Raw genomic sequence first — 13,469 nt, forward strand, 5'->3', positions numbered from 1 at the left:
TAGCATGGTAATGGATATGACAATGTTAATGTATTTGGTTTTGGTGGAATAGATCTGCTATGCTATCCTGGAAATCCAGAGTTCTCGCGAGAGCACAAGTTGAATTTCCTCAGCAAGTTTACTCTGGCGTCGAGTAATGATGCTCATTAAATATGCCCTTATATCCGAGCTGCACCAATCACATCGGGTTATCTGATATAGGCGGGCCAGAGGTGAGCTAAACAGATGACGACAGCGCTGTGACGTCGAAGTCATTAGTAAACATTGCAAGATGGCTATGGATGAACACTATTTGTTTGAAACGGCTTTGGCCGCTACAATGAACAAGTTAGACTTGGCTTTTTATCTAAAAGAGGAACAGAAGACGGCGCTCGAATCGTTCCTTTGCAAGAAGGGCGTTTTTGCTGTTTTGCCGACTGGATACTGCGAGAGTCTAATCTACCAGTTAGCTCCGCTGGTAGCCAAGCGAATGGGGCTTGTTGTGATTGGTCGTAGTGTTATTCAATTGCGTGCAGTGAGAATTTCAAATGCATTCTTGGTGCCGCCCCTTGAGCTGGGCGATTTTCATTAGTTGATGCCAGACCATTAATCTTTCAGATTTAGGTCTGGATTTCCAGGCTACTGCTATGCTACTGCTGCTGTTGATTATTGCTGCTGCAGAGCAAATACAGGAACTTGCTACTGCCAATACATACGCCAATATGCTGCTTTGAGTATGTAAGACATACTGCTGCTGCACAAATAGCATATCAATTACCCATAGCAGATCTATACAGGTGGAGCTGGGGAAGGTGGAGGGTTTAGACAAACTCTGAAAGTGTGCTGCAGACTGCTATGGTGAATGGTAACCAGCCATTTAAATGTTGAGCAGCAAGCTCATTGGCTGCAGATGCGACATGAAGCTTGTGCCAAGTATTTAACGCTGTAAATATCATCATATTGCGTTAAGGACCCATTAGCCTGTGCCATCTGGAGTTTCATGACAGAACTATGTAGATATCCTGGCAACAAATTAAGAATTTGTTATCTCGTTTTAGTAAATTGTGGCCATGATTTACTAACACGTTCAGTTCATTCATGTTAGTTAAATCTTGGCCACTAGTTAAGAATTCGTTCCAGCGATTTATTAATTTGTTCGCTCTTTTAAGTTAATCATGGCCATGTTAAACTAATTTGTTCTCTCGTTTTGATTGAACTAAAACAAGGGAACAAATTATTATATTGTGTGCACGATTTACTTAAAAACTAAGGAATGAATTAGTAAAACATGCTGACGTATTAGGTCATGGGAACTGGGAATTAATTAATTTGTGGCCACGATATACAATCCATGTCATGTGCGGGGCTTCGTGCTTTATAAATAAATTTATATAATTTTTTTCAGATTCTGAAAGATTTTATTGATTATAAATTGCTATTGGGGAGTCAATTTTTCTTCCTTTTTTTTTTAACCCTGTAATCACAAACTATAAAAGACATGTAAATTCATTGGTAATAAAAAGTGTAAACCCTAAAGAACATTCAGTTATTGAGATAATGGACTGTAATTATTTTTAATTGTTTATACTTTATTTTATTCATTTTAATATTATACCATTCCTAGTTTCTGTAAATAAAAAAAGTTATAAAAATTATTATTTATTATTATTATTTTATAAAATTATAAAATAATCAGCTTTGACATGTGAATTCAAAAATGTTGAGAACCACTAATCTATAGCTATATCGCGTCGTCCTACTCACAGTGGTATGGTTTTTAGACCTATGAGAACACAGCCTGCAGGAGTTATGGACTTCATAGAATAGAGTTTACTGGTTGGCTTTTTTTAGGTGTTTGTGGTGTGGTTTTCTTCTTTCTAGGGGTCAGAGTGTTCACGTGAAACAAAAGCTGCAGAAATGTTCAGACTTCTTGTGTACGTTCCAGTCATCTGTTAGTGCTTTGCCAAGTTCACAGGTTTCAGCCAACTTTAATAAAATTCTGAATAATAGGTAGTGCATAAGGCACTGTATGAAATGTGGCTACTATAAACATGATGAATAGTAAATGTAGCATTTTATTCAGCCTAATACACCTTGGGAATTGTTACTAAGCGCTTCAGAGATTTCCATTCGCATTTATTTACATATTAAACATCGAAAATGTCAAATAACTAAATGTAGAGGTTTTGAGTATATTAAAATGTTTTATAAATATTATAATTAAAATGTATATTGATATATTTTCCATAAATACACTTGGATGTATTGTATAGTTTCTTTCATATTAAGTGATTTTTTTATTATGTCATACTCAAAACCCCTCACCTGTGCACCTCAAATGTTGTCTGTCTTTGAAGGGTCAAATGTCCAAATGAACAAATTTTTGTCAAGTAAAGTGTGTTTTAAAGATATTCCCCACTGAGTGTGTGTAGGGAACAGTGATCTGTAGTGTGAAAGTGTGCTGTCCACATTTTCAGTTGCCTGATTAGCTCTCTGTCGCCCCCTTTTGGCAGTGTCCAAGAAACATGGCAAGCTGATAGGCTTCCTGCGCACCTTCATGAAGTCCAGACCCACCAAACAAAAGCTAAAGCAGAGGGGAATCCTGAAAGAACGAGTGTTCGGCTGCGACCTCGGCGAGCATCTCCTCAACTCTGGTCTAGACGGTACAGAAACAGATTATTTCCTCTATGTGCTGTAAAAGGGATGTATGGGAACCTTGTTGAAATTGTAATTTCTACATGTATAGTGATATTTTTTTTGTGGTCAAACTTCAGTGCCGCAGGTCCTAAAGAGCTGCTCAGAGTTCATAGAGAAGCATGGTGTGGTGGATGGGATCTACAGACACTCTGGTGTGTCCTCCAACATACAGAAACTCAGGTGTGTCTATTCATACTTTATTCTGGAAGTTTATATAAAGGTTGTCACGGTCAAATTATGTCTGCACTTAAAACGATATTTTAAGGGTAATTAATGTTTTCTTTATATGCATGACCATGACATATGTTATTCTCTTGCATCTCATCCCAATCAGGCATGAGTTTGACAGTGAAAATGTTCCGGACCTGACGAAAGACGTGTACATGCAGGATATTCACTGTGTTGGCTCACTGTGCAAACTCTACTTCAGAGAGCTGCCCAATCCTCTCCTCACGTACCAACTCTACGACAAGTTTGCTGTAAGTAATTCTGGCTTTAGCATGAGTTACGTTCAAACAAGCTGCAAAATGAGGGGTTCAAAACCCTTTAACCATGTTCACCATATCACGGTACTTCAAAGCTGAAGATATTTCTCTTGTTTTCAGATATTAATCTTGGAAACAGTTGGACACAATAATGAACTGTGTATCAAAAATGTATAATGGATTCCACAAAAATATTTAGAAGCACAAGTGTTTTCAACATTGATAATAAGAAGAAATGTTTCTTGAGCAGCAAATCAGCATATTAGAATGATTTCTGAAGGATCATGTGACACTGAAGACTGGAGTAATGATGCTGAAAATTCAGCTTTGTATTAAAAATTGTGATAAATGTATTGTTATTTTAAATTGAAATATTTCACAATATTACTGTTTTATTGATCAAATAAATGCTGCTGTGGTGAACCTAAGAGACTTATTTCAAAAACATTAAAAGAATCTTACCGAAACTAAACTTCCAGTAATGTTTCTCAAGTCCAGTAATGTTTTAAAGTTAATAAGTGAGCTGTATCTTTCTGTCTGACCAGGAATGTATGGGAGAGATGACAGATGAAGAGAGAATGGTGAAAGTGCATGATGTTATCCAGCAACTTCCTCCTCCTCACTACCGGTAACCCCAATACTTACTACATGGTTCAAGTTGTGTCACACCTGTGAAACTGAAGTGTGACAGAAACAGCTGTTTTCTGACAATAAGGGATGTGTTTTAATTTGTCTCTGTCTCTCAGCACTTTGGAGTACCTCATCAAACATCTGGCCGGGTTGGCCACCTGCAGTGGAGAGACTAACATGCACATTAAGAATCTGGCCATCGTCTGGGCCCCCAACCTGCTCAGGTATGTAATTTATAACTACCTAAATATTAGCAATGCACAATGTATTGGTGATGATATCCATAATGGCCAATAGTAGTATTTTATTTATTTGTTTGTTTATTTATTTTAAAATATCAGCATAGCCATGATTAGGTTGATATTGGAAGCAGTTAATGTAATGGCTGTCTTGGATACTTGATTCTGATTGGTTAATGACAGAATATTTGATTCTTATTGGTCACTCACAGCATTCTGCTGTCAGATATTTTAGTATAATATGTATATTACTTACACCTGTACCAGGCAGTTGTACTAGTTTTAAATCTGAGATAGAAAGGTTGTTTTTAAAAATAATTTATGCTCAAATCAATATTTTTATTTATTAGTTTTATTTATTTATTTCTTAGCAGTAGTAGCCATAATATACTTTTTAACTAAATTATTTTTGATGAAATATTTTTCTGTGCCAGATTTTAAAATATTTTTTTGTTTTCTACTGTGAATTTATAGATTTATAAGTCTAATAATTTGATGCCTAATCTAATTTAAAAACTTTTTTGTTTCGGCCCAGAATTTGCATTTCGGTGCATCCCTATACAAAATTATCAGTGTGTTTTGTTTTTGTCCTAATATTTTACTGTTAAACTGAACACATTGAGATGAATACATCTATGTGATTCATTACTGAAATCCTCACTGCTTTTTGTTGTAGCTTTTACTAGTACAGGCTGAGGGCTCAAATTAAACCTCTTTTGTCTAAATCAGAATCTACTGTTGTTCTGTGTCAGGTCCAAAGAAATTGAGGCAGCAGGCTTAAGCGGCGCTGATCCTTTTAAAGAAGTGCGTATTCAGTCCGTGGTCGTGGAGTTTCTGCTCAGCAATGTGGAAGTTCTGTTCAGTGACTCTTTCACTTCTGTTGGACGTTTCAGTGCAGGTATGTTGAACCAGAAAATAATTAATTTGTTTTCCGCCATAGATGTTCACACTCATCAGTAAACCACTCATTCAGTCTGGTGTCTTCAAACCAGAGCATGTGAGCGGAGCGGTAGTATTTCCTTCCTCCGTATTTCTTTCCTCCTCAACCCAGAATGCCCTTTTATGCTGTTTCGAGAACACTTGAAATAAGCAATAGGTCTAAGGTTATGAAATACAAATATTGTTTTAATGAAGTTGCGAACCTTATAGGCTACATAGATGCACAGTAAACATCAAAGTTAAGAACTGAAAGAAGAGTGGAGAAACTAAGTTAGTGAAGATTCATTTTGTGATATACTCACAGCAAAGTTTTTTTTTCCTTCTTGGGGGTAAAAATAATTTTGAAATACTGTCGCAGCGATATACTGTTAACAAACATCCCGACGTCGACCACACTTATGAGAGCGCCGCTTCGATGAATATGTACATATGTGCTGTGCGCTTTCCTCTAAATAAAAAAATAAACATACAACAAAAATAACAGCGGTGAGAAAACAGCAGTAAAGAAAGCATCTGATCAGAGCGATGTGGATGTTTGAACGAGCTCTGCAATTCAGCGCTATCCAGTCATGTCACGTGTATTTATACCACTTTATACAATATTGCTTTAAAGCTACACATATCAGAACTCATCTATAGGCCTACTGTAGTTGAGACATTTATTCAAGAAATTCATTACAAACAGAAAGACGTACAGTATAGTAAAGAGAAATTTCTTGTCCAAGCAGGATTTGAACGAAGGATCGTTTTACCGGTGAGCGTTCGCATGGGCCTTGAGGGATTGAGCGGAGCGCACTGGCATAGAGCGAAATATTGAAAATATTGAATACACACCGCTCCGCTTTCCTGACATGCTCTGCTTCAAACTGCAATTTCATTAAACAGGCAGTGATGTTGGTTTTGTTCCAAAACCTAGTGAGCTGCCTACATACTGTAAGCAGCATTTTAAGGCATTGTGGGCAAAAAGGTATGCAACTTAATTTTGCTGCCTTCAAAGATACTTTCTTTTGGAAGCAATGTTGTATCCTTCAGAGAAGCCAATCCCATAATGTGACAAGCTCAGTAAGTTTAGTAAGGATGCTGCTTATGTTTACAGTGCACCATGTTTTGGAACAGAGTTGTCTAAACCAATATAGTAGCAAAAGTGTTAGACATAATGATTCCTCTGACTTGTTTTCATTACAGAATTGCCACAGATTAACATGAATGTTTCTTAACTTCCTCTGCCAGTCTTTGGTTTAAAGTGATATCTGATATTTCACCACTGTTTTCTTCCCTTCTGAGATGCAGTTCTTTTTGTTTTCATACTTAACAGTGATATGTTACTACTGCAGTCAGACCTGTGACTTCATCTCTTTTTTTTTATCCCTTATGACACAATATTAAATGGCTGTAACACGTTGAACAACATTGATTTAATATATTAGGGCTGGGTGATATGGCTAAATAAATTACTGCACTATTTTGTTATATTATTGTAATATTTGTAGCCTTTTGATGATATTCATCATGATATTTACACTACCAATCAAAAGTTTGGGGTCAACAATATATATATATTTTTTAATAAATAAAGGAATAAATAAAAATAAAAAATCATATAAATATGTAATATTACTATTTTTACTGTATTTTTAAAAATAAATAGATGCATCCTTGGTGAGTATACTTCTTTCAAAAACATTAAAATCCCCACAGACCTCAAACTTCTGAACTGTGTATTTCTCTGAAATAGCTTAAAATAGTGACATTTTTATTTATGCTAAAGGAACCATCATTTCAATCAAACAGCCACTGCTGACATGTAAATTCATAGTTATTTTTTTTTAATCGATTGACAGCACTATTACATTTAATATAAAATTAAATACTAATTAATCACACATTTTTCTGTAATCATGAATAGGCACACCTAACATCAAATTTTTTTATATATATATTTTTTATGTATTTGTATATTGTAATAATTTCACATTTATTCTCCAAATTAATGTAGAAACAACATAAAGACAGTAGCATATATTTTAAATATTTGTTTAATAGCATCTTTTAGGAATGAAGGCCAGTATCACCGATACCAATTCTTTTCTCAATTTTAGCCATTGATTATAGCCATTCAGCATTACAATATAATTTAAAGCTATCATTTTTTAACATTTATTAGGCTTTAAAAAATATAACAAATTAATTTAAGTGCACTTAAAACAATCTTCACATTTACCTGTGACTTTATTATATCAGGGCTAAATTTTTTCTATTGGCCCAGTTCAGATTTTTACTTGCCCTGTCAAAAGGCACAAAAAGTTATTGTTGTTGTTGTTTTTAAGATTTTCAGTGCATTAAGATTTTCAGGCTCTAACAGGTAGGATATATTCAGAAATTGAATAAAGTTATTAAACAGTCTGCATAAATTATAAATTAAATCTAGATTAATCCTTATTACAGCTGCAAAAGTTATTCAGTCAGGAGCAGTGAGTGATTTTTCTCTTTTTCTTTTGTTCTTTGATAACATTATGGCATCACAGCAGCAGGTTTATTAGGCTGCTGTCACTTTAAGACCAGCCGCTGCCGCACATGACACAGATCTGACACATCCTATTTTCTCACAACTCTTTACGTACATTTAAGACTTCATTTAACTCATTTAAGACTGTGCTTGTGAGGATACTTGACAAAATAGGCATTTTGGCAAATTTTGTGTTTTTGTCCATTCAAGCGCTGTCTGAGTCAGACAGTGACAGACAGGGGATTCACACACACTCTCCAGTACTACACTGCGTTCTCTTTTGTTTCTTATCGCGCTTAAATGTTTTAAAAACATTTGCATGAATAAGAGTGTGATCATATATTGTAACTCTGGCCAAAGGATGACAGGAGAAAATGGATGCTGCGTTAATTGCATTAAATAATTTGAATGCGTTAAACTGAAAAACTTAATCGCATGCGTTAACGTGTTTATTTTGACAGCCCTAAGTAATATACAATTAAAATCTAGTTAAAATAATTAAAGATTTTTTCCCCCACAGTTTTGTACAGCATTAACCCCAAAAAAGTTTTATTTTTTTTATTTGCATTCACGAATATGCAGTATACATAAATACAATTATATTTACTTGCATATGCTTTATTAAAGTATTATAAAAAAAAAATGTTTGCTACATGGATATTTCTGTGAATATTCTTTAACTACAAATCGTTTTATTTCATTTATTTATTTATTTTAATGAAAGATCAAAAGACTTCCAAACACATGCAATTTTAGGGAGATTTAAATCAGAGAACCTATTAAAATCTCTGTCATAATTCTCACATATTTGCAAATTGCGGGACAAGGAGATATAAACCTTATTTCCTTCAACATGATTGCAAATTAATTGTGATTTATTTAATGTCTCCCAGCCCTACTATACATGTGATTTGATAAATTGTTCTCTTGTGATAAACTTGGCTAACATAACACAGTTGAACATATTTACAGTGGCCTGACTCACTCATGTGTAAGTGAGGCTTACTGAGAGAGAGCTGTGTGTTTCCATAGCAACAAGAAGGGTGGAGTACAAGATGTCGCGCCAGCCCCGAACACGCCTGGTTAGTCTTCAAGAGGCGAGGGGGGAGTCCTGTTTGACTGACCCCTCTTATCTGGACCCTGACCTACGACGCCTCTCCGTGATATGAGATCCAGACTGACTCTCTGACTCCACAGTGGACACTCAATTCACAATCTGGTCAAACCAGCTTAAAGGAGAAGTTCACTTTCAAAAAAACTTTTGCTGATAATTTACTCACCCCCATGTCATCCAAGATGTCCATGTCTTTCTTTCTTCAGTCGCAAAGAAATTAAGGTTTTTGATGAAAACATTCCAGGATTTCCCCCCATGTAATGGATTCTATTGGGACCCAAACGGTAGAAGGTCCAAATGACAGTTTAAGTGCAGCTTCAAAGGGCTTTAAACGATACCAGATGATGAATAAGGGTCTTATCTAGCGAAACGATCGGTCATTTCCAAAATAAATAAAAAAGTTTAAGTTTTATAAGCACAAATGTTCGCCTTGCTCTGTTCTGTGATGCGCGTTCGTGACGTCACGTAATACGCAATTACGTTGAAAAGGTCACGCTTGAAAAATTTCTGTCCTGAAGAAAATGTTCTTTTTGGCTTTTTAATATTAAAACACCCAGGATACGCACACGAAATGGGCATTTTAAACGATAAACTGACACAAATACATTTGAAAATGTGTATATGGTCCTCCTTCTGCACATTTGTAAACACGTCAAGCGTGACCTTTTCAACGTAATTGCGTATTACGTGACGTCACGAACGCGCATCACAGAACAGAGCAAGGCGAGCGTTTGTGCTTATAAAACTTAAACTTTTTTATTTATTTTGGAAATGACCGATCGTTTCGCTAGATAAGACCCTTATTCATCGTCTGGTATCGTTTAAAGCCCTTTGAAGCTGCACTTAAACTGTCATTTGGACCTTCTACCGTTTGGGTCCCAATAGAATCCATTACATGGGGGGAAATCCTGGAATGTTTTCATCAAAAACCTTAATTTCTTTGCGACTGAAGAAAGAAAGACATGGACATCTTGGATGACATGGGGGTGAGTAAATTATCAGCAAAAGTTTTTTTGAAAGTGAACTTCTCCTTTAAGGGGATATACACAGTACTTCTTGAGTTAAAAAAACTAACTCAGAAAACAGCTTTATAGGTATATTCCATATAATGTTTCTGAAAAATCAGGTTTGAATCTAGAAAATCTGGTTCATTGCTGGTTCAACGTGGTCTACCAGGTACAAAGCAGGTTTATCCGCTTGGAGACTAGCTGATCGACCATCTAGACCAGCTAATGATCATAAATGACCAGCTAAAAATGTAAATCTTTTTTTCCAGCAGGGATCCAAACTATACTATCTATGCTCGCATATTTCTTTTGTTCCGATTCAACATGACTGTGTGTTTACACTACTGTTCAAAAGTTTGGGGTCAATATGATTTTTTTTTTTTGGGGGGGGGGGGGGGGGGGATTCTGTGGCATCTATTTCATACTTTTATGTGGCAAGGACACACTGAATTGTTCAAAAGTGTCAGTAAAGGCATTTAAAAATGTAGAAATTATTTGTTTCATATAAATGCAGTTCTTTTAAAATCCTTTTTTCAAAAATCTTACCAACATCAAACTTTAGAACGGTAGTGTATGCCATTAGCAATGTAATTTTCCACATGGATGGATTATTTTATGACTATTGTTTATGTTCAAAGACATCTGTAAAATCATATGTTGCCTATGTAAATGACATGTTTAAATTGTACAGCACACAGATAGATATAAGGCAATAAATCCCTTTGTTGACAAATATTCCTTAATTTTGTAGGAGAATGAAGTATGAATATTAAGCTTATGGTTCTTACTAATTGAGCTTTTCCACTATGTAAATTTGGTTTTCGTTAAGTAGGAAATTGAGGAAAATCATTTGGTAAGATGGGTGAATGGGATGGATGGATGGATAGTGAAAATTTGAGTGAAAAGAGTTTCTGTTTGTGTCGACTCGACTCTGAGACAGTTACAGCAGGTAAAGTGACATTTAGGTATTTTTCTGTATGTCAGATACTTTTGCAGGCTTTGTTTTTGGATTCCTCTTCTCGTCTGATGTCCCAGACTTTACAGGCTTGCTGAGGCCTAAAAAACTCTATGCAAGTGCACAAACACAAGCGCTTCTAGCTACGCAATTTCAGTTTTACACGTTGCATTTGGGGAAATGTGTTTGAGCACAAATCATAACACAACGCTATTATACACTGCATTCTCAACACTGTCACAAGAGGCGTTATAACGTGCATTACTTGACTCAACAGAGTATTGCATGTTAAGTTTTACTAAGCAACGGCAAAGTGTGCATTTGTGTACTTGCGTAGTTTGTTTCTGGCCTTAACCACTCTAAATTTTGTCTGTTGGCCTGCATTTGTATTCTTCTACAAAGCTTGTTGCAATAGAGCTGTACAGACTATGGAAGTGTTGGAGGAGCTGATGTTTTTTGTTGAAGCTTGGATGTCTTGTCGTTTGCCATGTATCATGATCTATCATGTTTGTTTGTTGTCAATCCCTGTGCTCTTCGCTGCATTACTGCATTAACTCGCATATGTCCGTTGGCTTGCTGGATCTGAATCTGAATCTTTTTTTTCCTTTTCTGTTTGCCTCTTTCACTCCACAGCACGACAGTCTCTGACCAGGCCCAAGTCGTTTGTGTCTACCAGGCTTCTGTCTCTGGAGGAGGCACAGGCTCGCACACAAGCTCCTCTTCTCCTTCAGGGGTCTCCTCACCACGCTATCGGCCAGTTTCACACTGTACTGGACCTGCCTGCAGACAAGTGGGTTTCTTTGCACAAATCAATGACTTACAAAGGAATGGTTAACCTATTAATTAGATTCTTTAAATTTGTTAGTAAATAAATAATTTTACTTTTGTGTTTCTTTTAGGAGGAAAAGAGGGATGAAGGTCCGGAAGTCAGCAGGCGGGAGCTGGAAGACGTTTTTTGCCATCGGAAAACCTGCAGCGGCAGGCCGACGTAAACCCACCAGGATCACCTCTCTATTCCAGCCCACTACCTCTCATGCAGGTATAAAAGACATCATGCTAATTTCTTTAGATTGTACTTTATCCTAAATAGATTTGCATTTCCTGATGTCAGAGGAAAATGGCTCAGTTTTTAGTGTTGTATTGTCTGCTTTAGGTTGCAGGGTGGACAGTGTGACGCTCAGGTCAGCAAAGAGTGAGGAGTCCCTGTCCTCTCAGCACAGTGGAGCAGGTATGAATGACATTTGGTAACGCTTTAATGCCCTGGTTGACCAATCAATTTCCAGGGAGCAGTGTAATAAGATACTACATTTTTATTTTTCATTATTTTTATGAAATTGTGTGAATATAAAGTTCAAAAGTTTGGGATCAGTTAATCAGAAATTAACACTTTTATTCAGCAAGCATGCATTTAATTGATCACGAAACATATAATGTTAAAAAATATTGATATTTCAAATAAATGCTAATCTTTGGAACTTTCTATACATCAAAGAATTCTATTCATCAAATGTGTGTGTGTGTGTGTGTGTGTATAAATCATAATATTGGATATACTGTATATCTATCTATCTATCTACCTATATATATATATATATATATATATATATATATATATTATTGAAAAGTAAGAGTGATATATGATGCTCTGTTTTTCTCAGGTCAGGGGAAGATGCAACGCTTACGAAGACCTCGCTCCAGCAGTGATGGTCTCTCTCTGGCTGCTTCTGTTGATCCGCAGCTCCTTCCTCAGCACTCCCCATCTAGAATCCATCCGAGCCGCTCTTACGACAGCCTGCTGCCTGAGGAAATGCGTGATGCTGATGAGGAAGAAAATGAAGATGAAGAGGATGAGGAAGGTGTGTACATGTTGCCTGATTTCTCCCAGGAACCCTCCACCTCATGGATGGCAGAGGATGTCATTGACTTTAGCCCCACCTTCCTGGAAGATGGGCCAATAGGGTTAGGGAGCACGGCCGTCGCTCCTAGCGGCAGGGAGTCCCCTCCTGCAGCTGCACCCCCTCCATACCGTTGTCTGAGCCATCAAGGCCACACCCGCTCTGGTAGCCAGCGCTCAATCACAGAAGATCCAGACTCGGTTCTCAACCAATCAGAGGCCGCAGCCCGTCGGAGTTTGATCCTGGCTGCAGCAGCTCCGCCTCAGCAAGTGTTCTGTCAACACAGGCCGTCTGCAGTTACCAATGCTCCCGCAAGCACAGCCCAGCAGGGCGAGTCAAACCTAAGCCCATCCCATAGCCAGACGCCAGCTCCAGCGGCCTCTGCACCCCCTTCTCAGCCCCCTCAGGAGAGGCGTTCCTTTACACGTAAAGTGGTTCATGCACTTTCACCTAAAGCGCCTAAATCCCCCCCTATGGACATCTCTGATCCGATCTCCATCAGTGTACCTGCCAAGGTGAAATCTTTGTTGATTTTGTTGTGTATGTGGTATTTTTTGGACTAATACTTTTGTAAGTGACCTGTATCCCATTTTAATGTGCAGAGATCTAAAAGTGAACCATTTTAACTTTCAAGGTTCTGGAAATGATTGGTGGACGAGCTGGCGAATTGCAACCTGGACCTCCAAGCAGTGGGCCGTCTCAGCCACCCCAGATGATATCTATGCTCCTGAGGTCATGTGACTTTCAGCTCACGGAGAGCTGCCAGCAAGAGCTCAACAGTAAGTTGGGCCCCATCGCCAAGATCAAGGGTCCTAGTGAGTACACACTCTGATTATGGCATAATGCAGTGGTTCCCAAACTGTTCAGACTGCATACCCTTTGACTTTTGTCTAGTACCACCATTGCATTTTTCTGAAAATATGGTAATATCTAAAGCCATATTCACATTTTTAACTCTAACCAAATACATCTTGGCATGTGACATTTTTTCATTCAGTCTATCAGAAGATTGTTATATTTCAG

General features: G+C 37.2%; 1 protein-coding gene across 1 annotated transcript in view; it reads left to right on the forward strand.

Annotated features, from left to right (window-relative positions):
* The window catches only part of arhgap33 (Rho GTPase activating protein 33), a 59,337-nt gene that overhangs the window by 40,997 nt on the left and 4,871 nt on the right, over positions 1-13,469 (forward strand). The window contains exons 13-23 of the mRNA XM_084088037.1: positions 2,493-2,642; positions 2,754-2,856; positions 3,011-3,155; positions 3,707-3,789; positions 3,908-4,015; positions 4,783-4,928; positions 11,185-11,341; positions 11,451-11,590; positions 11,705-11,779; positions 12,210-12,961; positions 13,081-13,261. Of these exons, the coding sequence (XP_083944163.1) occupies positions 2,493-2,642; positions 2,754-2,856; positions 3,011-3,155; positions 3,707-3,789; positions 3,908-4,015; positions 4,783-4,928; positions 11,185-11,341; positions 11,451-11,590; positions 11,705-11,779; positions 12,210-12,961; positions 13,081-13,261 (2,040 nt within the window). The remainder of the gene's footprint in view (positions 1-2,492; positions 2,643-2,753; positions 2,857-3,010; positions 3,156-3,706; positions 3,790-3,907; positions 4,016-4,782; positions 4,929-11,184; positions 11,342-11,450; positions 11,591-11,704; positions 11,780-12,209; positions 12,962-13,080; positions 13,262-13,469) is intronic.

This window comes from Abramis brama (genome assembly GCF_963993115.1).
Source record: "Abramis brama genome assembly, chromosome: 17".
NCBI classification, from domain to species: Eukaryota; Metazoa; Chordata; class Actinopteri; order Cypriniformes; family Leuciscidae; genus Abramis; species Abramis brama.